Genomic DNA, 27,495 nt, shown 5'->3' with positions numbered 1-27,495 from the left:
CGTCTATTATACGAACGAAAAATGATAGGTAATAGGACGAATCAATGAATTCTTACGTGTATTACACGAACTTCAATTATACAAATTATTTGTCTGGTGATAGCTTTGAAGTTTATACATTGTTCTACTTTAGTTACAAATATAAAGTTACATCTGATTAGATGTATTCTATGTAGCTCGGTATCATCGATACAAAATTGACATTAAAGACACCGTTATATATTGTATTATCTACACCAGATTAAATTTATAATTTCTTCCAAGTGGTAAAGTATCGAGTCAAAGGCCAGCATCTATATATTCACGAAATCATCGAGTTCCGACGAGGTCAGTAATTTATCAACGACGGATATCGCCGTCGCGGCAGCATTAGGGTTCCTCCCCGGAAATGTACTCGTAATCGATTATTTACGACAAATTGGAGGCACTAATTTATTAGGAGTATCCCCGGTCGCGATAACGCGATTTTCTCGCCGGCAACCTATTTGGAGGCTGCAATCTCCTGGCAGCAGCCCCTAGTTTCCTCTAATACCTGGCCTGGCACATCCCTCTTAATAGCCGAGGCAAGGCTCGCCGTTGTTATTGACTGCTACCGGCACTTTCGTGGCAGGCGTGTAGAGCTCCGGCTTTCCTGCTCGTCTAATATCCTGAGTGCCGCTAATTTGCCCAACCGTAACCTACTGACACTCTGATCGATCATTGTGTGCGCGCCACACGATGCCTCGACCCTCGGCAGACCCGGTTCTCTGACCGGTGCGACGCCACGTCTCTCGGGGGAAACGTACCAGCCGTGTTCAAGGAAGATGGAGATGGAGCAGGAAAGGGAGAGATCGCGAATTGTGTGAGTTTAGGGACATGGAGATGGGTAATTAGGTACTCGAGGGTAATCGAGCTCCTCCACTAACCGCCTACGCCGGTGATCTCGACGCCGACGATGCGCACGTCGCTGTTCAACATCTTGTTAACTTTGCTCTATGAGAATATACGTCGACGAGCCAAAGTGTCAACACAGAGCGGCTTTTCTTGAAAAATCTTGCGTGAATTTGGAAGATGTCATTTTTACTCGGCGCTTTATTTAATCTTTGGATTCTTTGTTGGAGATTCTTTGCTTAATCGTTTTGTAACAAATATTTATTTATATGTTATTATTTTCTAAATTTTTAGATCCCGTGCACAGAAAGCACTCTTTATTTGATTTTCTATTCATGTTTCTCTAAATTTATTTATATAATCTAAGATAGCTTGTAAAGATAGCTGTACATTACAACTATAATTTTGTCCAGTTAAATCAAATTAGCTGGTGTTTACAGTTTCCCTCTATCTTTCTTGTTCTATATTACATGTCTTTTGATTGAATTTTACAGTTCATCGTTTACAGTTTTACTGTTTATCGATATTGATATCGTGAACCACCAGATATACTTGTTCAGTTTGTGGTGCAATTTATCAGGTCTATTATGTTATGTATAGCATGAAACATGTTACACGTTTCTGTATAGACAGAATATGACCTATAACATTCCCGGATTAACGATATAGCATTTACAGAATATGATGTTCCTAAACACGACATACACGACATAACGTTCTTGATTATAACGTTTTAGAACATAGAGTGTGAAGAAATTAATTTTATCTTCGAGACTAGGTTATTCTAAGTAATTTCAATTTAGTTGTGAAACCATCAAATTAATTTTCCGTTTTTCTAATTAAAATTTCTAAAAACGTACGCACGACTGGTATTAACTTTTATCAGATAGAAACATAATTACACATATCTATTTTATTTTCATTACACCATTTTAAGATCATGATTAACTAAGTGTACTATATTTTTTTAATTGCAATAGTAGACACAGTTAGCTTTAGTGTTAACGTTCATAATTATCTTATGTGTTTTATGATTATGTATTATAAATTTCCATGGCCCTTTTCACCAACGAACCGTACTTTTTCTACTTTCTTTTATCTTCGATCAGTTGTAAACTTGTTTTTCTACAAAACCAATATCGTAAATCTGTTTCGATCCGTGTAACGTCTTTCATTACAATTGAAAGCTACAAGTACAATAAGAACCCGAAGAAAAACAAGAGATTTTTGTTGCGAGATTCAAGCGCACGATCGACGTGGTCAGAGTCTCGGGTCGAAGAGGAACATTCCTGAGGATCGATGATTGATGTACGCCCAGCATGAAACTCCTTTTTAGCGTGTAGTAATATCGATACATCCGGTCGACCGTGATTACTCATAGTTGCGCTCGAAAGAATGACCTGTCCCTGTCAATTCGTTGGGTGCTCGCTCTTCTTTATCTTTCGTTACAGTCAGACAAGGCTGAGTGATGTACTCTAGTCTTCGATATCCGAGAGTATCGATATTTTCTCGACTGTGATTCTTCTATCACAACAGCCTTATCGGTGCTCGTTCCTTTACCTGACGCAACAATAGCGAAATTCAATTCGTTCCATCGAATTTATCGTACGAATAGACACACAATAATTGCGTATCTATTAATCATTAAATGGTTTTCTACGAATCTTTAGAATTTCGTGTATGAAATAAACGTTGTATTTTTGATACCGGTATGAAATTTCCGTATTTTGTTGTTTCGTTAACACTGGAAATATCAGATATGTATTTTTTCAATAGAAATTTTATAGATTCATGGCAGAGTTTTTGCGGGATTCGAACGATTTCTGGTGAAATATATGGCTGAAAGCTTATTTTTTTTCTTGCATTATGTATTTGTTTCATATATCTTTCATTTCGATCTGCCGTTGAAATTCTGTATTTTAATCGTTGGTAGCTTCAGTGTTAAACTGGTTCCGATAGTTTATAGCAAACAATAAATATTTGCAAAAATTTTAAGCTGTCCAGTATTCATGAATGATGAAATTATTTATTAAGGATTAATAAGTATATACACTAGGATCTTATTTCAATGTTTGGAAAGGTTTAACAATTGTTTTATATAGTCAGATGTTTTCAAAAAATAGGGTATGAATTTAAACGTTATAATAAAGTTTAACGTTCAATGAATTCGAGCGTTACAATTGTTACAATAAACATTAATAATTAGTATTGTAAGAATAGAAAAATCAGTAGAAATCGAATTTTAGAGTCCATGGTGTGGTAGAGCGTGGATAGGGTAGACAAGGACTATCGGCTATCCGAGGGTGCTAGTTGATAGGCCCTTGTTCACCCTATTCACATCCCAGAATCATCCTGGTTAAGTGCTCGATCCATCTGACAGCAAACTGGATTGATCGATTAGGTTGAATGTAATTCTGCTAGACTACATTACAAAACCATAGACTTCTTTTTCGATTTTCTTTCTCTGTTCACACATCACCAAATTCCATGAATCATTAATGCTTTACGTTTCAAGTTACGTTGTACATTTTACTACTAACTAATTTCATAAATTTCATAAATTCGATATAAAGACCTGCTCATGATTTACCTATAAATAATGTATCCACTTTTATATACGTTTCTGTTAAATTTCGATATGAATCTTCGATATAATTTAAATTAATTTCTCACTCTACAAAGTAATTAATTCTATATACCGAAAGCAAAAGCAATGAAACGAATTACGTACAATGGCGGATCTAACTCGACGTAGGGCCATGAAAGGGTTCAAGTATTGTGCTACACCTCGTGCTAACAGATGCGCCATTTAACCGAAGTTAAGTAACGATGGACACCCGTTGTATCGAGGTACAACGTTAGGGGGCGAGCACTCGACGACGAGAAAGAGAAAAGAGAGGAAGGGGGTGGAAAGCTCAAGTGCTGTCTCAGCACTCTGACGTTCAAACATCCAAACATCCCGATCTTTCGCCGTCTGTCAGGCCCTCTCCCCCATTGGAGCTCGAGTGCCACTTATTCTCCTCCGTGTCGTCTCTTTCTCCATCTCCTTCTCTGATCTTGTAGCAAGTCCACTTTACTTCTCCCTGCTCTTCACCAACTACGTTTCTCTCCCCTTTGCATTGGCAATATTAGAGCGCCTATGTCGCCGACTGATTGCCGATGCTAGTGCAGGTAACAATATCTCGCTTTCTGAATCCTCCTGATTCAGATGTATATACAAAGACACACAAATGGGGAGAGATAGAGACAGAGAGAGAAATAGAGAGAGAGAGAGAGGTATGCAGGAGCATTCTCTGCGCAGCGTCCACTCGAAGTCATCCCTCTCCTCGACGAGCAGCCACGATGAACCCGTGAATTGATTGCAGCCTGTTTACCCTCGAACATTCACACATAATGGCCGGTCCTCCTCTCGACGTTGTCGATTACCCTCTGTCTTCAAAGCTTAACCTCTCAGACTGATCTCGAATTGTACGCATGATCAGTCATCGATCCTGCTTGTTTTTTCGATCGAAAATAACCGGAGGCAGGTTCCCCTACCGATGGTCGAGAGAGAAAAAAAGGGCTTGTATTTGTGGGAAAGCAGCCGGATTCTTCTTTTCTACGAAGTGGAAGAATTTCTTTGAAAAATAGTTATCAAAGGAAAGTCGTTGAACGATTTATTATCGTGCTGATTCGTGACCAATAGAAAGATCGATTAATTGAAATATTCATATTTATTTACTATTTGAGATGTAAACATGATTAATTAGCATGTTATTTTCAATTTGACGTACACCGTAGTTTTCAAGTATTAGGGCATCTGCGAACGTTTAAGTAAAATTGAAAAATTACTAGGAAATTATTGAAACGTTCAAGAATTATATTTGAAATGTCAGAGTGTAATTAGTCCATATATTCGATACTGTAATAACAATCTCGCCTGGTATAGGAAAATTAGTTTTTCATTTGTACACATTTATTTTCAATTTTAAAATTTGTATTATCGTTATGCGTGTTATTAGGTCGTTCGGAAAGTTTCTTTCGTTTTATAAGGAATTAATGGATGCACAACATTTTCCGTTTTATATTACCTTATCGAATTACGTATGATCCATTTTCTTCTATCAAAATAAAAATCACAACGTTCGACAAATTAGATTTCATGTTTGTATAAAGATGCGCCGTTGTAAAAGACAGGTCCGTAAAAGAAAGTCACTTTTGGGACAACCTAATATTACGATACGTTTGATACAAAACTTTGATTCAGATTAGTTGTCACGTTTCGTATAAAGACAACGGATGCTCGAATTCCTATGAACGAAGGTATACTTGTTTACTTAATCTCTCAATATCTGAGAAATGTTTGCAATAGCTGCTCGTTACCATAGAAGCTCGTTAACTTAATTATCCGAAGAAAAGGAAACTCACCGCTACGAAAACAATCGTTTTGCAGAAATTCGAGGAAAACGTAGACGGTGGCGGTTAATGCAGGATTGCGTGGGACCAACAATTATTTTGGCCACCACGTCGATCCATTGTCGCGGTTCAGACCGCGTTCGTAACAGTTGTAACTTTTGTCCCGATAACTCGTTTACCAGCACCAGCCCGGCATTATTCGTAGCCGTAGTCGACGTTACGCGAATCGTTGCTCGTGCTATATTTTTTTCAGTTCGTTCATTCGCTTGTGTACTCATAGATGTGCATATGTGCATACGTGAACATCTATACGTGAAGGTGTGTGTATGTTTGTTCGTTTATCGGTGGTGTTGCCTGTCGTGCCATCGAGGTGACGCGTAAGGGTGAGTCGTGAAGGGTGCACGGGGGTGCAACGAAAATGCGGCTGGGGAAGCACGTGTGCGTTGCATCGAAAGCGCGAAGCGCATAAAATTCCATCGAGGGGGGTAGGGATATCTGTGTTTTTCCCTCTGTCCACCCTCTGCCACCCCTTCCTCTCCGCCCTGTGTTCCGCCGGTACGAGCACCAACCCCTTTCCTCCTTTCTGACGCGGTACAACCAACACCGCGGAAAATTAACCGAATGACAATGGCGAGCTCTAATATTTATACGAGCAATTTTCGGCGCGACTAGCCGCGCTACCTGCATCGCCGCAATTCTCTCCATAAATCGCGAACGCGTATATTCGTCACGCATGACGGCGTTACCGAAACGGCTGCTTTTTTTCCCTAGGCCGTGCTTTCTGCTCTATTTTGTATTTGTTCGTGTTCCTTTTCTTCTATTTTTTGCCACCTTCTTTCCTATCTTTGTTTCGCTTAATCCGCTAACGATTATTATGAAACTTTGTGTCACTCAATTTATAAATTTATTCAGGATCAACGTTGCGTTAAAACGCGATTTGCAATGTTTATTGATCAAATTGTGTCATGGAATTTCATTTTTTGAATATTGTCTCGTATGAAGGGGAGAAATTCCTATTACACGTACGATCTGGTAGTAGAAAAATAATCTTCCTCTCTTTCTTTCGTCTGTTTCGTTGAATTTGTAAACGATGGGGTCGTGAGATCTCGCATGGATCGAGTTCTCAGGTAAAAACTCAATTCTTGAAAAAAATAGTAATTTTCTTGATAATTGTTCGTTGAACGAGTAATACCAGCTGGTACCGAGGATACCAAGCTTTTTCATGTAAAATAAGTGTGGGAATTATTCTGCGTTTACATAGAGTATCTCGTTATGCGGTATCAGCGCTTCCTGAATAGATCAATCAGGTTTAATCGAGGCTGATGGAATATCGGACTGATCGGAGAAATTGGAAAGTGAAATTTCTACGCTTAGGACGCTTTTGATGCTTCCATCGTTTCATGTTCTTCGTATTTTCTTCTTTTCTTTTATTCTCCATCCCTTCACGCATTAATCACCCTGTTAACTTTCTATCGGTCGTCGTGTGTGTTCGCCGCGTAACGAGCCAGATAATAGATAAAGCATTAATCATTCGCATCGCCATGCAACCGGTTATTATTCTCCGACGTTACGAAAACTAAAAATAAAGTGATTAGCGAGCTGATTAAATCCAGCTTCCGACACGGGAAACGAACGCGCACAATGAATAATCGGTATCGCGCGGATAACGGGCATGTTTATATTCTGATTTTCCTAAATCCTTCGTAAGAAAGCGTTGTATATGAACACGTTGGTGGTTTTACGTAAATTCTAATGTAGAAGGTTTCTGCAATTAACGCAAGAATTATACTTTGAAGAGTTGAGTTTCGATTGTTGTGTTATTATCGTCGTATTATTATCTTGAATTAACATATTCAAATTTTTGCGATGATTCAACATATGAAGGTGAGCCATTTGTTCCTTGAGAACCGAACGTTAATCGTATATTTATATAATGAAATTAAGTAATTAATAAAGATTATAGTTGATCAGCTTGAGTTTGTAAAAGATTCACGTATTGATTATCTGGTTATGTATTAACTATGGAAACACATAGTACCGTATCGCTAACCATTAATCGAATATTAAACATTTTGCGCGATACATGTAAGAAAACGTGGAAAGTGGCGAGTAAAAACATTTATTTTAATGATTTCAGAGGCGTGCTGTGTCCGCTGAGCTCTTTTTTCATTTTTACTCTATCGGAAAGCGAGTCAAACAGAATTTCCACATTGTACCAACAATTCATTTGTCCTTTCCGTAACGCGACCGTGTGCTACCGGCGTAGAAGTTTGCAGCAGAACGAGCATTGGTTACAGAAAGCTAAATTGATTAAACCTAACTTTCGGTGCGGCGGACGAGCACAATGGGCGATGAGTTTTCAGCGGATTCTGTATCCTCCGTTTTATCGTAAACCCGTTGCACAACTGTTCATCCGTGCACACAGCCTTGTTCGCTATTCACTTTATCATTTCGATTCCAATTTAAAATTTCAGCGAAAAAATTGGTCCGCGTGTTTTCGATGCAACGTAACGTTGCGTGTGTAGGACTTTATGTTGAAACTTGCAGCGATAACATTTACGTCGAATAGTTAGTGCTCAGTTGATTGTTTTAAATATTTTTCTGTAATCTACAAATATTAAATTTACTCTAATTGCTGGACGTAAACGCCATGGAAAATCTATGGCATGAATTAGATAGAAAAATACTAACTATATACTATAAATACTATACATAGAAAATATGTATTAAGCTTCAGATATTGTAAAATACCCAAGTATTTGTAACGGCACATGAGTTAGAGAACAATTCAAATCATGTTGTTGTTTTGCCTCGGAGTCTCAAGATCGTTAGGATACACGTAATGTAAGAATAAATAAACTGCGAGCAAAACAATGTCATCGCTACGTGTAACCGTTGAACAAAGACGAATTTGGATTTTCCGACTCGTATAACGGACGCGATCGCAAGGAATGGAGTTACAGTCAGTTGTCGATCAGTTATCATTTGGTTATCAACGAATTATCAGCAATTTAATAAACGAGTCATTAGCGATCTTACTTTGCGGTTTATACACTGTACGAGCGTATCAGCGAATATGGTCTGTATAGTAATTTATTATTTTAAATGTATTCGACGGTTTCAACAACGAGCAATCTCGTCATTAAATATCATGTACCAAACATTCTCTATACAATCCTCTACATATTTTTCAGACACCAAAAATATACGTTTCCTATTCGCAACTTTAATATTTAAAAAGCAACGTGTAACAAATATATAAACAAATGAAAACATTTATAAATAAGAAAGAAATAAAATATTTTTATCAATTACAATATTTTATATTTACGATTATAATTATATTTATTACAATTTAATATAATAATCTTTTTTAGATTTCTTCTTTCTTTCTTTCTTTTTTTTTTTTTAATAATCGTAATTTTTTTAATAATTCTTTTTTTACTTAAATTATAGAGTAAAATAGTTAAGAACATCATAGTGTCTGTATGTTGTAGATAGTCGAATGAGATTAGCAGCTTAGAATGTCTATTTTTCGACTTGACTAAACTTGACTTAGTCCCAAATTAACTTCATTTGGCATTGGGAACGTTTCAATTTAACTACAGTCCGAATCGGTCTCGTTTCGATTTGACTATGCATTTAATTAGCCAGGTTTTGATTCAACTACCCTTCAAATTCGCTGCATTTCGATCTCACTACGCCTCGAATTGATTGCATTCCAATTTGACTACGCTCCAAACTGACAATGTTCCAAATCTACTAAACATCGATTTGACTACGCTTTCGTTTGATAACCGTCCAGCTGTACTGTACTACACTTCTGCTTAACCACACTTCACCCCCCAAACCTCTTTTATGCCGATCATTTACAAATACATTTTAAATCTTTCTCGCTAAAACATCGACCACTTTGAGTATTTATTTCGCATTTGTTTCGAAGGCAGAATTCAAATTCAATTTTTATTATTGCATCTGACCGCTTCTAGAATTTCGTTTATACGAACTAATTAATGTTGTTCTATTATCCGATCCATCATCAAGCGTAGCTTTGTAATACATACAAACACGTATTTATATAATGAGTATATTAATATATATATATAAACAATTGTATGTTTATATGCAAAATAAATTCTATACATCAAGGAACTTCAAAGAAGGAACAGTTGATATCGTAACACCTGAATCCTAATATTCGACCTAATAATTAAAGAGCTGGACAGGACAACTGTCCAGCGAACCTCTGTTATCCCAACTGCCTTATTCCCCAATCTGTTCGGGTAAACGATATTCTGCTGTACATTCTCCATACAGTGAAACTTCATTTGTCCGAATTTCTCTCATCAGACGATTAATTATTTGTATTATTTTTCGTTCACGTAATTCAAGCTGACGTGCGTATAAATGAATTGAAGCAACGTGAGCTCAGTAATCAGCTCATAATCGAAGTGTCTGCCATACATATTGTATACCTCACTGCATGATCCCTTTATTCTTTCCCAAACACTGAAAAACCGCGACGCTAACGCGTTCAAATTCTCGGCTACGTTCAGGTTTCGCGACTCGATTAAATTTAACTTTCGCCAGGTCGGACGAAACGTGTAACGGACAATGAGTTTTCACCGGTGCATCGTGCGTCGGGATGCCTTAACGGTCGCGAGACGTCGGTGTGCACACCGACGCGAAAACACGGCGCGGTCGCGCGAACGCCTCGTACATCCGGCGCACTCCACAAGCCGCGGAATATTGCAATCACGCGGACGTTAGCCGGGCTTTACAGCGAGTGTAGCCAGTGTATAGGGGCTTACCAGAAACCAGGGAGTTAGCCGAACACGCCGGTTTATTTGCTCGTGTAGCATAATACCGGCAAAGTCCAACGAGCAACTGCTGGTTTACTCGTTAGTGCGAGTAACGGGCCGTTTTACCGGCGCGTGTTCCCAGCTTCTGCCAACTCTCCGCCAGCATATCGAGCTAAACGTGCCGCCGTTCCTCCTGTAAACTTTCCGCTCCCGCTTATAACCCAGCCCTGCTGATCCCCCGCTGTTGCTGACTCTTCAATTAAACATTTCGCAGTGCGTCACGCTGTATCTTCACTCGCGGCCATGTCGTTCTCTCTCGAAACGTTTTCGTTTCACCCTTTGGCCGACGGTAGCTTCCGAAACACATCAAGTTTCATGGCATTTCAGATTCCTTCTAAGAATCTCCAAGTCTGAATGTTTTTTGGAATGTGGGAAAATTCGTGGTTTTATCACTCGTTTGAGAGAACTTTTTTACATCAAAGTTGAAAGAATCGAAAATATTTTTATGAGTATCTAGAAAACTAAAGGCGAGCATTTGGGCTTATAGGAATTATATTTGCTTCAAGATTTTTTTTTTTTTTTTTTTTTTTTTTTTTTTTTTTATTTTGGTTATTTTACAATTTGTCCTTGCGGACATTTGGTAAAGTGTTATATCTTGTTGGTGAAGAAAAAAAAAAAATATAAATAAAAAATAATATAGCATGTGGGCGGTTACCCCCAGCGGGGTGCCAGCTTCGTTTTTTTTTTTTTTTCTAAGTTATATCTTTTATGAGGTCTATTGGGTGTTTCCTTTTTAGTCTTCTTGCGATGTTTGTTGTTTGCTTCAAGATTGGGAAGAATTGAGAGGTCGTTGGAAGAATATCATTCAACTCGAGAGTTTATACGACGAAGAAAATACTTTCTTATATTAAAATTTATCCTTTTTTTTATTATTTAATTTGTACTTTACAATTTGTCCAGCTGGACATTTGGTAAATTTTTCTAACTTAATTGTTAAATAACATGTGGATGGCTACCCCCAGTGGGATACCATCTTTCAGTTTAACTATTTTATTTCTTTAGTGAGATCAGTGGGGTGTTTTCTTTGTAGTCTTCTTTCTATGAGAGTTTTGCTCGTTTCTGCAGCCAGCTTGTTTGAATGCATTGTCGTTCTTTCCTTGTACTTTTCTGCGTACCTGCCGATTTCTTCCTTCACCGTTGGTATTTTCATAAAAGATATAACTTAGAAAACACGAAGCTGGCACCCCGCTGGGGGTAGCCACCCACATACTATATTTATTTTATTTTATTTTTTTTTTTATTTACCAATGAGATATAACACTTCACCAAATATCCTTTAGGACAAATTGTAAAAACCAAAATAAAATAAAAAAAAAACCGTTGGTATTTTTAAGTCTTTGAGTACTCCTCGTTTCTGACGTACCATGGAGCGTTGACTATTGTTCTCAGTGTCTTCGATTGTAGCGATTCTAGTTTTTTTATATGGCTCATTGTTGCTGTCCCCCATAGCGTACATTTGTTTTATTATCGTTTTGTACATTTTTAGTTTATTTTCTATGCTGAGTTTAGAGTTTTGACTAGTTAGTCCGTACATCTATCTGTCTTCTTTTATTTTGTCTGTAATTGATTTAGTATGTTGTTTCCATGTAAGTTGTGTGTCGAGGTGGAGTCTTAGGTATTTAACTTGCTTTGTTTATGTTATGTGCATGCCACTTAATTGGATATTTGGTGGTTTCCGTTTTCTTAGTGTAAGTGTAATATGTTATAACACTTTACCAAATGTCCTTCAGGACAAGTTGTGAAAAAACCAAAATAAAAAAAAAAAAGAAAAAAGTGTAATATGGTTGCATTTATCGAGGTTTGCTTTTATTAGAATTTATCCTTGTTAAGGTTTTATCTCGTAATAGAGAGAGAGAGAGAGAGAGAGAGAGAGAGAGAGAGAGGAAATACGTGGATGAATGTATAATAGAAAAATATATTTAAGCAAGTTAAGTATAAATACAATGGCAAATAAGCTCTTACTTTACGAAAGAGCTTGGAAGCCATAGGTCTATGGGTATTTATACAATTACGGAAAAATGGCCTGTCTGTATCTCGTCCCATGATCTGTGCAAGGAATGTTCCTAGAAAACTACAAGGCTGAGAGGTCCTTCAAATTTATTTAGTGTTAAACAATACTCAATGGCTTCCAGGACTAAGAAAACTAAACCTTAGAAAAGATGTGGAGTTTCCCTTGAAGTGGAACCCACTTCAACAATCCTCTAAAATGCGTATAATTCTGTGTATAAATATAAAAGATTATAATCTACATCAAATACTGAATCTTGAAACGAAGAGTAGAACGTGACCTAAGTTTTACGACTTTTGAACGAGAGTGCATAAGTGAAATAAAAAGAATTATGAGCCTGGCAACACGTTTTAAAAATAATTGAAAGTCGCCCAGGCGTACCCTGATCAATATACGTAATTACCAATTGGTTTAAAAAAAAAATCTATTTTCGAATATAGAAGTAAATGGTCGAAAACATTGGGAAATTCTTGAATGATTACGACATACTCCAATAGAGCTTTTCATCACGATTAACTACTACTACGTACCAGAAACATGATAAGTAAAGTGTTAAAATTAAATTAACGGGCCGCGTACTATTTCGGAGCTTAGTTTATGGTACATTGATGTTACAACGAGGAATTCCAACACAAACAGCCATGTACCACCTCAGATTTTGTTATCATCACCTTTGTAGCTACGCCCACGCGTGTTTGCTCCCCGAAAGCAATAACAAACAATGTTTCAACGCAACAGAGTTTGCGTTAGCTGAAGTGAAAAGAACGTGGGCCAAGCAAAACATCGAGTGCGTCACGCGTACTATCATCTTGATCCCATTTGATTATTTGTCTGCGACTAGAACGCACTACTCCTATGATGATTCCAAAGATTACATTTGAAAATCTCAAGTATATATCTTACGCGTATTATTTTTTTCCCCGGATATTTGAATTTAAATCTTTTGAAACGAGATGGAATGCACAGTTTGAAACGACGTGGTTGCTTTAACGAAGAAGAAATTTACGCGTGGGATAATGACGCGTCTTTATTCGAGTATCAAGGCGTTTGAAAGTTTCGGGGATAAAAGATCCTATTTATAATCTACACGGTGCTTTCACGTGGGTCGTAATGACGCGCAATTTCAACGCGTGGGAGGTCGTAAAGAACACGCTAGTTACGAGTAAACTGTTTATTGAAGGCAATAACAGAGCACTTTTCGGCGATAAAAAGCTAAGGAAATACGAGGGCAAGGAAAGCCGTGGGTATAAAACAATAAAGCCGTGCAAGAGTTTCGGATTTTATTCTATGATCTGCCAGTGGTTATTCGATACTTATCTTCTTTCCAGCTTTATACATGATGTATCAACGGTGATATCACATCTTATGTATCGTCTTATTTATGATATTAACCTTTCGCTGATGTATCTTGAGGAATTACAAGTCGTTTGAATTTCTTTCATAGATGTGAATCTTTCTCTTAAAAGATAAGAGGTAAATAAGAAATACTGCTGGTGCATTGTAACTAACAAACAAGGTGATTAAATAAAGGAAAAGTATCAGGTAAAAAGGAAGCCGATAATTGATAGACTGCGAATGTTCATGAAAAATGTACAAGCCTTTATTTAGTTGATTCACAACATTTTAAACGTTTTCCAATCTGTTGAAGTGGTCATCACTTCTGAGAAAACTCTACATCTGGTCTTTTAGTTTTCTCAAGCACTGAAGCCATCGACAACGTATAGACAAAAGACTGGGACGAAGGCAGACTATAAACTTGTAGATAGGCGACGTTGGCTTCAGAGTTTTCAGTCATAGGGTAACACTGCTAGCGTGCGGATCTGGATTAGCTCAATTATATTCCGACTTGTGTTTACACTTCAGTATTTAAAATATATTTTCTACCTTACAATTTATCCACGCGTTCCTTTGTTCACATACATCTAATAACCTCAACACAATCCAAAATAGATTCGTCGATAAAATCATTGAAATCTTGTAATCCTGGTACGGCATCATTTGATTACTGGAATACGAAAATCGACGATAGTTTACACGATAGTAACATAAAAAATATGAAAAAGGCCGAAACTCAAAAATTTGTTTCTCTTTTAAAAAGTATCCGCAACTGATGGAAGAAATGAAAGGAAGAAACAGAGAGTGAAGTTTAAACCCTCTCGTGAAACATAATTATGAAAGAAAATGCAAACCAATAAAGCATTCCAGATTTTCCCCAAACATTCTTCGATATATCTGCCCGAACTTGATCCGCCCTCGAGCGAAAAGGAATCAGCGTAAAGTTGGACGACGTGGGATCGTCTTACCTCTGGAAGCGGGATCATCGAGATTCCTGGATGTTCCCGGTCGGAACGTGGTATGTATTAGATTATCGGCTGTATATCGAGCTTCGAGGCTGGCTGTCGATAGAAAGCAGGAATGGAAGTAGGTGGCGGAAGAGCATTCGGTTCACGTCATCGTTTTACCGGCGAAGAATTTTATCGGCGGCACTTTGTCGCTTTGCATTTTCATGCTGCGAATGTTGCTGCCAGCTTTTAGACGGCTGCCGGTACAATGTTATACGAGAATGCCTATTTCGCGTGGTTCCGACACACTCGAGCACGCACACGATCATATGAATACAGGTCGACGTGGAAACGCGAGTCGAGTGTAGGCGGCACATCAGGCGAAGTGCAGGCACTTTGCTAAAGCTTCTTGCGGTTTTCGTGATATTACGAGCCACGCCGCCGCCGCCTCCTTGTCTCGGCATGTCCCGACCCTGTGCTATGCGCACCCAGAACCAAAGAGAGGAGAATAACAGTCGATCACAGGCTAAAACCAAGATTCTTACACGCGCTGTTGCATATCTGTATCCCGTGGTGTTTGATGCACTGTTCGCGCAGGGATCATTGATGAAATGGATGGAGTATAGAAACGTAGGCAAAGTTGTTTTATAATGTGTAGAAATTATAATCTGTAGGTGCTTAAAGCGATTTCGATGTTCGGGGTATGTGTGTGTGTGTTTGTGTATGTAGAATGGCTTGAGTAAAAGAAAGGGAAATTTGTTAGTGAGTAAAGCGAGGTTCAGAATAAGTTTTTATTCTTTTTTTTTTAATTAATTTTGGTTTGGGAGAAAATTTATTTTGAGAAATTATTACTTTCTCTAATGATGTTTTCGGGTTAACGTGTGTTACTTGATTAGTCATAATCAACATTCTGATTCTTAGATATATACATTATATTCTGTACACATATGTATATTATTCATAACGATTGGGAGATCCCTGATATGAACACATATTTATCATCAATGATACTGTAACCACAGTTGACTTGAAGACAATCATTGAAAGAGAGGAACAAGTGCAAAGAATTTGTATAAACATGAAAGCAACATGGAATAAATTTTCAGGATAATCAGTAGCGAGTTGAGTTAAAGATTCTTTAGCGAACCTATCATTTTTACAAAATGGTAAAACGATTATTTTGTTGTAATTTCGCAATGGTCCAACTATCCGTATAAAATACCCTTAACGAAATTCGATAAAAGTATTTAATATCCCTAAAATCATTCGCACGATAAAAAAAAAAAAAAAAAGAAACCAGCCCTGTTGAAGTAGATTTTTGAAGATGGAGATCCGTTGGCAATCTCTGGATTGAGAGAAGCGCCTTTTGCAACGGAAAAGGGACACGTAGCCGGTCAGGCTGGCAATCTTCTTGGTCCAATTTGGCTCGGTAGGGAAAAATTCATTCCAACCAAGGTTTTCATCTCTCCCGTGTGAAATCCGGGACAATGAGAGCTGTGCTAGCAGCACCAAAACTCTCCCTCGTCCTTCCTTTTGCCCCCTTCTCTATTTCCCCTTTTATTCCTTTCACCCTTTTCTTCGCGCACCTGCTAAAGCATCCGAGCCATTCATTATTTCCTTGGTTACCTCTTCAGCCGGAGAAAACTTCTTGGCAACGCAATTACGTCTTGTACTGTCCTCCCTTAGTCGTGTTGCACTCTCTCTCTTTCTCTCTCTCTCTCTCTCACACCCCCATCTTCCTCGATGGCTCACCCTTCGCACGCAATTTTTCTATTTCTTTTTACCCCGGGATTCTTCTTTTAACTCCGGTGGCTTGATTATGCGCCGTGAAATTGTATCAACGCGCTGGAAATTAACGCGAAGCTTGTTGTCCCCTTGGCTCCCGCGGCTACCGCGCCCATTTAAAAGGCGAATTTTGCACGCGACGAACTTCGAGAATGCAATTTGAAGAAGCTTTTGTGGAACGGTAACGAGCGTTCCCTTTGTTCCCGCCAGCCAACCGATTTTAAATAGAAATAGCCATTGGATAACAGGATAAACGAAAGATTGCTACTTTCCCAGTATTTAACCAAATTTTCCGCAGTCTTTTTTTATTCTTCTCTTTTTCCTTCTTCTTTTTTTTTTTTTTTTTTTTTTTGCTGAATTGTGTGGTTATAGAGAGTAGTTGGTCTCTGAATAACGTTTCCAAAGAAATGGTGAAAAGAATGATAACAACGCAAGAGATCACGATAGAAGTGCAAATCGTTCGAGTATTTATTCGTTCTTAGAAAGATTTCTTTTACATAAGGTTCTAGGAAGATCCCGGTTTCCAATTGTTTTATGAAACTGATCGACACGGCAGGTTACGAGATTTACATCTGTATAATTTACACTAGAACTACCGATAGTTGACACAAAGCTATTTCTACCAAAGCCAGTCAAAATGGCTGGTCTTTAAAAATACGTAATAATAGAATATTTTTATATTTATTAATTTATTACCTTTTTGCAGAAGGAATTCCATGTTATGTAGTAGATCTTTGGTGTTATTAATCCACCTGGGATCCCTAAATAAGGGTTGACACATTTATAAAATTGTAGAACCAGTCATTTTAACTGGTGTGGTATGTCTAATAACATTTAGCGATTTAGCGATCGATCCGGAATTTTCCTGATAGCTGATATCGTCATATTGAATGCCTTGATACAAAATTATTTTCAGTCGGAATACATAAAAAACAAAATAAAATTCATTATATTAGCCTATTAGTTATCGTTGCGAAAGTTATTACATCATTGTGGAAAAAACTATAAAATGAAGTGGGAATTTTAAAATAAAATTGTAAAACCAACCAACTTGACTGGTGTGGCAGTTCTAGTGTTAAAAGAGAAGAAACTTGAAGAAATAAAATAAGAAGATATCCTTGTATCCTAATAGCTAGTTTTTATTTTGAACCGAAAGTAACATAAAAGATCAGAAAATTAACAGAAACGTATATGTTTTTCCTTATTCCATTTATTTGTGGTATTTATACCTTTGCCAACGTAGTTGTTCATATAACTAAAGTGAAACTAGTTCGAGATGGTGACCGAAAGAGTTAATTTATCACTTCAGCATATCACATTCACGAATTATACGCGAACGTCTATATCTATTTGAAAGCAACGAAAATCGCAATATCGTGTTCCTCGGTTCGTGTTTCACCGCTCGGTTCATTCGTGGATGGCGCGACTCATTCTTCCGTACGTTATAATTAGTGGTCTAATGACTAGCACACAGGGAGGACGACGGGTAATTAAAACAACTCCCCGCCTTGCCTCATTCTCTCCCTCTACCTTGTCCTCTTTCTTTCCGGTCGCTCGCTCGTCAGCTCGCAGGCTCGAGAGAGGGAAACTTGCCAAGAATTTTAGTGGCCGCGATATTTCAATTAGCATCCAGGGCTTGTTTAAGCGGCAGTGAAAACAGCTGCTGTCAGGCCGCGATGCTCGCGTTACCGTTGCTGCGAGACACTCTGACGATGGGGTGAAACAAGAACTAAAGGGAGAGAAAGAGATCCTGGAGCTGGTTGCATTTACCAGATAGATGATATCTGCAGTTCGCGTTTGCCAGTCGTACGGAGGAGCGTCGTGCATCGTTTTCGTAGGCGGACACCCGGTTGTTTTGTTTCCTGTTGCGCAACGAATAGACTTGTTCCGTTTCCGCGATGCTTCCTCTCGTTTACACGCACGCTCCGTCTTTGCGAACGCGCGAAAAGCACGGCGCACAGGCGCCGCTTAATGGGTCGCCACCGTCGAGACGCCTCTTTTGCAACCCCTCGCTGGTAATTGGGGTGGTGAAGAGCCAAGTGGCATGAATTTTTGAGAGCGCATGGGGAGTCTTCAAGGTTTTTAATTTATTTTGTTTCAGTTTTTTCTCGTACTGTGTACAATCAGATTTGGATCTGCTTGCGCTCGTGATTAGAATTCTGACACGCAATGGTCAAGAATTTTTTTAGAGGATTCTAGCGATACGTAATGAAACTGCATGACTTATGTTCACACCAAGGTTTTTTTTATTTTTCCAGGCTTTTTCAAATTGTAAAATGTATGAGAGATACGAATAAGATATACGTAAGAGTGCAATATCGCTTTTATTTCGCTCGAAATTTGCGATGCTCTGGCTTTCTCTCGTGATACTCTAGCGGAAGTTCTACTTTCTTAAATTCTTTATAGAACATAGTAGATGATATCGAATTTTTTGTAGCATCGGATATGAAACCGAATCAATATAGGAGCATGCGATACAAAGTTCCTTTGTGTTGCCGATTATAACTTTGCTCTGTTGCATTATAACGATGTCTTGATTCATAAAATTTTCTTACGTTATACGCGTACGGTATCATTAACTTGTATCTTTGACTCAAAGGAATTACATTCTTGCAATTATTTCGTGTCCGCCTTCTATCAATTCGATCACGAATCTGTATCATCTAATTATACGCTTCGTTTGTAAGCAAGTTTTATCGTATCATATAATCTTGACATTTCTAACTTCAAAGAAAGATCGTATGTTAGACGGAGATTCATCGGTCCGTTCGATTCTGCGATTCGAAGAAGTCTCTGTTAAATCCTATGAATCGTAAAGCTCGCTTAACTTCCGCGCTCTACAATTAACGGAGCATCTTCGCGCAACTCGGTCGGTAAAATCGATGATTTGTCGCATCGTTAACACAAATGAACCCCGGTGATTTCGCTAGCAGCACCGCTGGGAAGTGGGCGGCGCGTTCAATTATACATTAATCGAATTATTATTCCCAATTACGCGGCGGCTTCATTAAAGTTGAAACCGATTAAAATTCGAGTACGCTGAAACGCGACCCTAGCGTGCAAAATTCAGAATATTCGACGCTAGAGGGACAATAGAAACGAGACATGCAGATACAATATTAGATGAAGTGAAATGAACAGTGATAAATAACAGGCTGTAACATCACAGTAGTAAATAAAGTGGAAAATAACGATGGGAAATAATTCCGTAAATAATTATGCAGGAACAGATACGTTTATATATCAGTAATTATCGTTACCAGATAGATAATCGGATTTTTCAGGCTGCAAGAATTTATAACAAGCAGATGCAATATTTGAAAATAGATTTTTAGATTGAAAGCTTTTCCAGAATTATTTATGCCTTTATATAAAACGGGCTTGAAATTTTTCAGTAATTTTTGTCAATGCCATATGAAGAGAGAAAAAAAAAGTTATATTTCAATATTTTCTATCATTTACAGACAAACGATTGTTCCACTCTCTTTGTAATTTTAAAAATCTCAGTTCATAATTGTTGAGGTTATTAGATGTGTGAGCAAAGGAACGCGTGGATAAATTGTAAGGTAGAAAATATATTTTAATACAAATACAAGAAGCAATATAATTTGAGCCGGTCCAGATCCGCACGCTAGCAGTGTTACCCTATGACTGAAAACCCTGAAGCCATCGTCGCCTGTCTACTGTTTATGGTCTGCCTTCGTCCCAGTCTTTTGTCTATACGTTGTCGATGGCTTCAGTGCTTGAGAAAACTAAAAAGACCAGATGTAGAGTTTTCTTAGAAGTGGTGACCACTTCAACAATAATATTAATACGCTGAAAGATATTAAAATATTACTTGTTTTAATAGTTTTTTTTTTTTTTTTTACAAAACGTAAGTATTGTTCGTGTCATTTTCTTCCGAAAAATAGAAATTATAAAAGTAGAAAAAATAGAAAAATAAAAATTGGAAATAATTTATTTGCTTCTCGAGAATTTAACGTTAATCGTGTGCTTACTTAATGAAATTAAAATATTGATAAAATGTTGGATCAGTTTGACTCCTAAAAGGCTCGTATATAACAAAGTTTCAAACACGGTAATCAAATATTCCAATATTCATAAACCAGAAAATACACCGAGGCTTCTCTCCACATCCGAGTAACCACATTCTTTCAATATTCACAACCAGAATATGCAGAACGTTCACAAAAGAACAATGTATTATGGCAAAGAGAATGTGCAACCGCTGGTTGCTGCTTTGATCGTATGAAATAAGGTAAAGGCTGGCTTCACGCACCCTTACGAGGAAAACGAGTACAGTACAAATGTAGGTGTGCCATAACCGGCCAAGGGTGTTTACGACACCCTCCGGTCAGAACAGACTGACGGGGATTAAATTAAATCCACGCTGAATCGGCGGTAGCGTGGCCTCTCTCTCTCTCTCTCTTTCTCTCCCTTCTCGTCTCAATTTTCGTCTCGACCGATGCCAACGGGCATTACCTGTATCTGCCATCACTTTGGCCGGAAATTAAGGTCGCCCGGTAAGCTAGAGAAGTCACGTGTCGCGACAGTCCACCGGAAAACCGTCAAGTGTTCCGGACAACTGAGAAACTACTTGGTTCATCATTGTTAATTCGTTCCGATACGTCCGGTATATTTAATTATATCAGTGTCAGTATATCTTGGAAGGTGAATTAGGTATTAACTGATAATAAGAACAATTTGTACAATGTATATTTTTTTTTTTGTACTACGTAATTTTTATGTAATTTTCAAACATGACCTCTTTAATCCTACGTCCAAATTACAAACTTTTTTTCAAATTACAAGCAAATTTTAATATCGTAATATTAATATTTTAATATTATAATATTGTCAGAATATCTTGAAAATTATGGAGGAAATGGAACAGTACGTCAGCTTGGCAATCAAGTGAAAGTAGTAGATTAGACAGAATGTAGGAAAGTGTAGGGAATTTTAAAATTGAAAAATAAAGGAACAATTTTACAGAAATTTGCATACGTTGAATCTAACTTAGCATTAAATCTATTAACAAACAAAAGTTATATAAAGGTTTTTAACAGCCTATTTAATATCCCGGTCTATAAATTCTCGCCGAATACATGCTATTACGCGAATTCGAGATAATAGCAGTCAATTACCCATACGCATATCGCGGGATTGACGCGAGAACCACGATATAAATCACAGGTCGACGATTCGGTCGAGCTAAACGATCAATCGAGAAAGCGAGTGGACTCAATAAAACTCGAATTAAGTAATGTACACGCGTTCGATACGACTGGTGTCACGCTCGATGATTGATACCGTTGGAATAACCGCGCGAGGAGAAAGGCAAAGAGAGGTGAGCGTGGGTGAATCATAGAGAGCGAGGGAAAAGGACAATCGTTATCCGAGCTCAATTACGGCGAACATGGTTCGTCGATCAACCGTAAAACGATTTACCCTTTAATAAGGATCGTTTCTCCTTTCTATTTTCAGACAGAGATAGCGAAGAGGTTAAACGCCATAATTGCTCAGATCCTGCCGTTTCTCTCCCAGGAACACCAACAACAAGTCGCTACTGCTGTTGACAGAGCCAAACAAGTGACCATGACCGAACTCAACGCCATTATCGGGGTGAGTGCACGCCAATGGAAGATAAATTACCCGCTCGTGATACACGGCCGTGTGTATCACGACATACGGCTACACGCGTACACGATGTATACGTTCGTAAGTTTACTCGGTCACATGAAAATTTCGGGCAACATGGAATTTCGAATGGGTGAATGTAGCGAGCCAAGTGTTATTGCTCAGAATTGATATCGAAATTGATAACTTGTTTTGTTGTCGTGAGAAGAAAATTATTATTTTTTTTTTTAATTTAGTAGGATTTACATATTTATAAAGTTGTTTTATAAGTTTCCATAGAATCTATATGTTAGTATATTTTTTATGAAACGAATAAATATTTAATTTTATTGAACGTGCTTGTCACACATTAAAATGATACTATGTGCTAGTAAGATCTCGCATCACCAGCTACGAGTTATCGATCTTAATCAATACCATTATAAATTCACATGGTTCGGTAAGAAGTCATATGAAAGATTGCAAGTAAATTTTATAAATTTATACAAACTTAAAAATCGTAAAAAGGAAGCATTTATAACGTGTTGATGTTATTTATTAAATTAGCTATTGTTATTTTATTATGTATTAAATTATCGCGCAATATTAGGAAGAAATTATCTCTACTCGGGTATTTTATACAACGTTTAAATTTTTAATTTATTCAACGATATTTAAATAATCGCACAGATCGCTTTTATGTGATACTAATTCTGATACAAATTCTAACCGAATTAGACGTTTATGAATATGTAACAAAATGAAGCGATAATGGCAAGCGATTAATACAAACCATAAATTAGGCTCGGTTATATTTAGCTTATTATCGTACATTATAATTGTGGATGAAAGAGAAATACACCGCAACATATGAAAATACAAGTGTAGCTGTACGGTATGCTCATCATTTCCCTGTTTCCCAATTCGCTGCGATTAAACAGTATCGTGCGTATACATTTATACATCGTGTGACGTGATATTTGTATTTACCGCCAAATCTATCCAACGACGCTTCCAATAGCAACGTCGAATCCGCAAATTAATTATTAAACGTGGTCGATGACACGAAAAACAAACACGCTGGCGAACAATCGAAGTTTCTCACGAGCGATCGAAATTAAAGGGATTTCATTGTTTCTCTAATGGAAAATCAATTTCTGTTTAAAAAAAAAAAAAAAACCGCTCCTCTTGAATCGATCTGGCCGCCGAAAATGATTTGTGAACGCAGGGGAAAATTTTTTTTGTTCCTCATTTTTTGTCTCCTTTTTCCTTTCTGTCTTTTTTTTTTCTTTTTTTCTTTTTTATAGCAGGATCGGTTGTTATTTTCATTGCGCGGAGTTATCGAAACGACGGATAGATAAATTTCTAAATTGAAAACGATTTCGAAGCGATAGGAAGGGACACCGGGTGCAAAACGATCGCACCGTGAAATTCGTTACGAATCGGGGAAATTTGTTGCGAACGAAACGAATAAAGTTATTCGTCGCAATTACGCGTTTTATTAGTCAACGATTGTCGTATCGTTGTTATTCGTTGTCGGTGTCAAACTCTAGTTTATAGCCAGCAAGATTTTACGTTGTTATATGAGATACGAGTTGTTGGACGCTTTATGGGCTTTCAGTTTTAGCAAACCTTCATGAATATCGAATAACGTTTGATTCATATTTCGGTCATCAGAGTACTTATTTTATGAAACATTTGACACTCTATCTATTTGTCTGTATATCGTATTTCGCGTGTTGGCGTACAAAGCGTTTCTAATTTTAATATTCAATTTTCAATATTTACGACCACGAGCATTAGCAGATCAATATAAAAGCAATTACGTTCTCCATAATATGCGACTGAAATATCTCTATAATACAGGTCGTATATTTAGCCGACTAATTTTATGCGTTTAAATTTTTCAATGGAATCTACGATACGTGAGACATTGAGAATACAAAGACAGACTTTTTTGCAAATACGCAGAACTTACAGTATTTACTTTTTTCCGATAAACTGCATTAATCATACAAAGTCGAAGGGATTCGTTCTTTTCGAATCAAGTCCAGGTAACGTAATAAAATGAGTTGTTGCACCGAATGTTTCTGTTCTGCATTCATTTGAAACAACAAATCGTTTCGAGTCTAAGAATCAATCTACTTCTACTCTCGATAGAAGATTTAAATGTGCAAAAATATACAGCTTACGCATAATGTGTATAAATACACGAATTATTCAGCTGTTTAAATATTGACAGGATACACCAAATTTTTATTCAACTTTCGTTTCTTTAGTCGATCGATAAAAATCTGAATTTGCATAAACATCCGTAGTTTGCTCATATTAAACAACGAGTCAGTAAGAACAATATATTTATCTACAGCGGATCTCATCGTTGTTGCGAGCACCGCAAAAGGTCACAGCAATCGGCCAGAGAACGCAATTAATTTCTTCCAAAGCCAAACAGGGAAGAAGCCCCAACGGTGCGCACGATCATCGAGGTGGACGGACCTCGAGGAAAGTTCAATCCGCCGCGATGGGTTGAGGGTGGAAGAGCTGGTTCGGCCGCAAATCCCCTTGGAGGAAAATTTACGCGAACTCGTTCGCGGGCGTATCGGCGTGTAGAATGGCCGGTGAATACACGGGTCGGGTCTGATTCGCGTTCAGTCCGGCGTGAAACGCATTCGCGGCGAATGAGAATCCCTGGTCGGTGGTAGGAGGAAGCCGATGCACGCCCGAGGAATCCGAAAGCGGACGGATGGATACGATCCTGGCGAATCCCGAATCCCGAATCCTCCTCAATATTGCTCGAGCACTCAATTTCCTCCCTATTAAGCCGCCGGCTTCTCTGCCGGCGTTCTCTCCCCTACTCTCTCTCATCCTGAGTCTCTCGGTTCTACTCGCCTTGGATCGCGCGCGCTCATCCACCCCGCCACTCTGATCTGCAACCCCATTCCTCGAACCCTGCAACCCCTGCTCCTCTTTCGTTCTCTCTCCTTTTCTCTCTCTCTCTCTCTTCTCTATACACTCCACCTTCCTTCCCTTCGCCCCTCGAATCTTATCCAGAGTCTTCCTGCCCGGTTTCCAGGCCGGATAGGTTATAGTGTTACGGCGCACGAGCACCGACTAATCAGCATTCCTGCTACCCAACTGCCTTCGAAACCTCCCTCCATCCCTCGGCCAACCCCTCGATTTTCTCTCGTCGATCCTCTCCTCTCGCTGCTTCGACTCTCTCAACTCCGACCATAGAAACTTGCACGGATCCGCGGCGTTGTCGGGCTACGTGCGGCAAATCCTTAGCAGAATCCCTGGATTCCGCGCGCTTTAAATCGCTTCCCCCTTCTTGCCTCCCTATCTTTCTTGTCTTTACTTCGTGTCTTTCTCGGTCGTTCTTGTTGCTACTGATTCTTCTCAAAGTAGTTGTTCTTGTTTTTTCTTGCGTCGTTTTTTTTCATCGGCTTGTTTCTCGTCCCACGACGCTGTCTCCAATCCTGCAGGTTGTTACAGCATTGAAGGAAAAACGCAGCAACGCCTCGCGGAATTCGCTCGCGTGCGTGCACCGTCTAGCGCCGACAATCGTGAAAAGAGTCGTGAAATTTCCTGTTGTGAACCGTATTCTCTGGAGTATAAGAAAGATTGGTTTTTGCGAGGATTAATCTGTTGCAAAGATTGGAATGTTTTTTTTTTTTTTAATGGGTACTTAAGCATCGCGATATTATTTAAGCGTAAAAATATCATCTTTTTTGTAAAAAAATTTTAATTTGTTCTCTTTAGAAATAATAATTAAAAAGTGACGGTAAAATAACCTAATCGATAACCTAGTCGATACGATTCCTTGTTTTACTTTTCTGATATAATATTCGTCTTAGAACAAATTACGCTATATACGTCGAAAACAAAACGTAATCACCATTTATCAATACTTACTTCTATAAATGTCATAGTTCCACTAAGTAAGATCCCTATCTGCCTTCTTACCATCCTCTATACTTCTTATCAGAAGTAAAATGCAACCAGCTCTTGATCTATCCACGCTTTCGTCCACTATCTCAACAACGTATTTACACCTGAAAACCATCGTTATCGACTTATCACGCGTCTCAACGCCAATTACCGATCACAAGACTATTTCCAATTATCAATTACGATACACACTATCTTCTATCGTCGTTGTAAAATAAAACACCACCGATACCCGCGTAACTGCGCAAAGGCCGCTTTAAAATCGATTAGCACCGTAAGAAAATCGTCTGTTTATAAAGTTACGAGGCACGGACAATGTTGCTGACGTTCATAATATCGTAGCATAGGAACGGTCGAAGATGCTTTTCAGGCGTCAACGATGTGTGATATAGAAGAAGGTTAAGACGATCTCGTCGGATCTTTTAGCGGCACTATCTTCACGGCTGGTTGAGTCAGCAAGCATCGCGGCGACACCGGTGAAAACTGCTGAGAACAAGCCTGCGACGCCGCCGGTGGATACAGGTGGCGTAAGAAGGCTCGCGCGAAGATGAAGGGGTTCGTAATGACTTCCTCTTTGCCGCCACTCACAAAAGAAGACCCTCCGCGTTCGGAGCGTAAAAATTTCAGATTGAAATAACTCCCGCTTTGCCGGCTTAACTCTTCCCCAGAGGTAAATTGCCTGCGGGGTGAAAGTAGTGGTAAATGGTCAATAATTTTTCGTTTAACTCCTCGCAAGTAGAATTTCTTCTCTCTCTTGTTTCTTTTTCTTTTACTAGAATGTGTTTTTTCCTTTATGCCGTAAAAGGGTAAAAGTTGATTAAAGTTTCGAAGACGGGATACTGTATTATTTATAGAATATATTTGCTCTTTTTTGCAAGGAGTCTTGTATTTGCGAGTAGCGTGAAAAGTGATTTTTCCATTATAAAGATCTTTCTACTGGTAATTGTAGAAAGTAAATAATATAGCAAAATACGGTAAATCTATTTTTTGTTCTTTTTTATTTTCTGACCATTATATCACTTGCTGGCTAAAAAGGAAGTATTTTAATACGAACTAGTTGAACAAAGTAAGGGTGAATTCAAAGATATGAACTTCCTGAAAATAGATGACGAATTTATAATGTTTTTTTCTTAAACAGTGTTCGAGTCGATACCGGAAACGTATATTTAATTGCGAGATTAAACGAGAAGATAACTTCGTATTGATTAATAATGTAACGAGACTCTCTCGGAAATTTGATTTATCATGTTTTTCATCCGTAGACTTCGCATAAAAAGCTGGTAAAAATCGATATTCTGTCAACGTTTACAAGCATTATCCTTTGCCGAATAACAACTGTAACTAATTAAACACGTGATCCTCGTAATATCTAAAATATCCAGCACCCGCAAAACCAAACTGCGTCTCCTCTGCCGATACCTAAAATACATATTCAAAATTCCAAACATCCCTCACACTCCGTACATTCACTCGACCCGCTAGGAAGTTACAAACGAGCCATCGGCCACAAAGGGGGATGGGGCGAGATACATTCAGCTGGTCGGAGTAAAGTTCGTCGTAATCATTAGCGGAATCCCGCCACAAATACGGAAATGATCTTCTCAACGTGAATGGGCCAGAACGCCTGCGATGCCGCGAATACTGGCACGACAGCCTGAGGTCAGGATTATTATCGTTACCGGTGATGGGAAGCTCGGGACGTTTCTTAGGGGTTCTACAGAAAACCCTC

The 27,495-nt window shown here is 38.4% G+C and overlaps 1 protein-coding gene across 3 annotated transcripts in view; it reads left to right on the top strand.

Annotated features, from left to right (window-relative positions):
• LOC132908078 (protein groucho-like) overlaps positions 1–27,495 on the top strand; it is a 162,439-nt gene that overhangs the window by 89,582 nt on the left and 45,362 nt on the right. For all 3 annotated transcript variants that reach the window (XM_060961720.1, XM_060961711.1, XM_060961730.1), the window contains exon 5: positions 21,687–21,824. In XM_060961720.1, coding sequence (XP_060817703.1) covers positions 21,687–21,824 — 138 coding nt within the window. The remainder of the gene's footprint in view (positions 1–21,686; positions 21,825–27,495) is intronic.

The sequence above is a fragment of the Bombus pascuorum genome, chromosome 1, assembly GCF_905332965.1.
Source record: "Bombus pascuorum chromosome 1, iyBomPasc1.1, whole genome shotgun sequence".
Lineage (NCBI taxonomy): Eukaryota > Metazoa > Arthropoda > Insecta > Hymenoptera > Apidae > Bombus > Bombus pascuorum.
The sequence above is the reverse complement of the archived record's forward strand: the minus strand, read 5'-3'. Positions and strand labels throughout refer to the sequence as shown.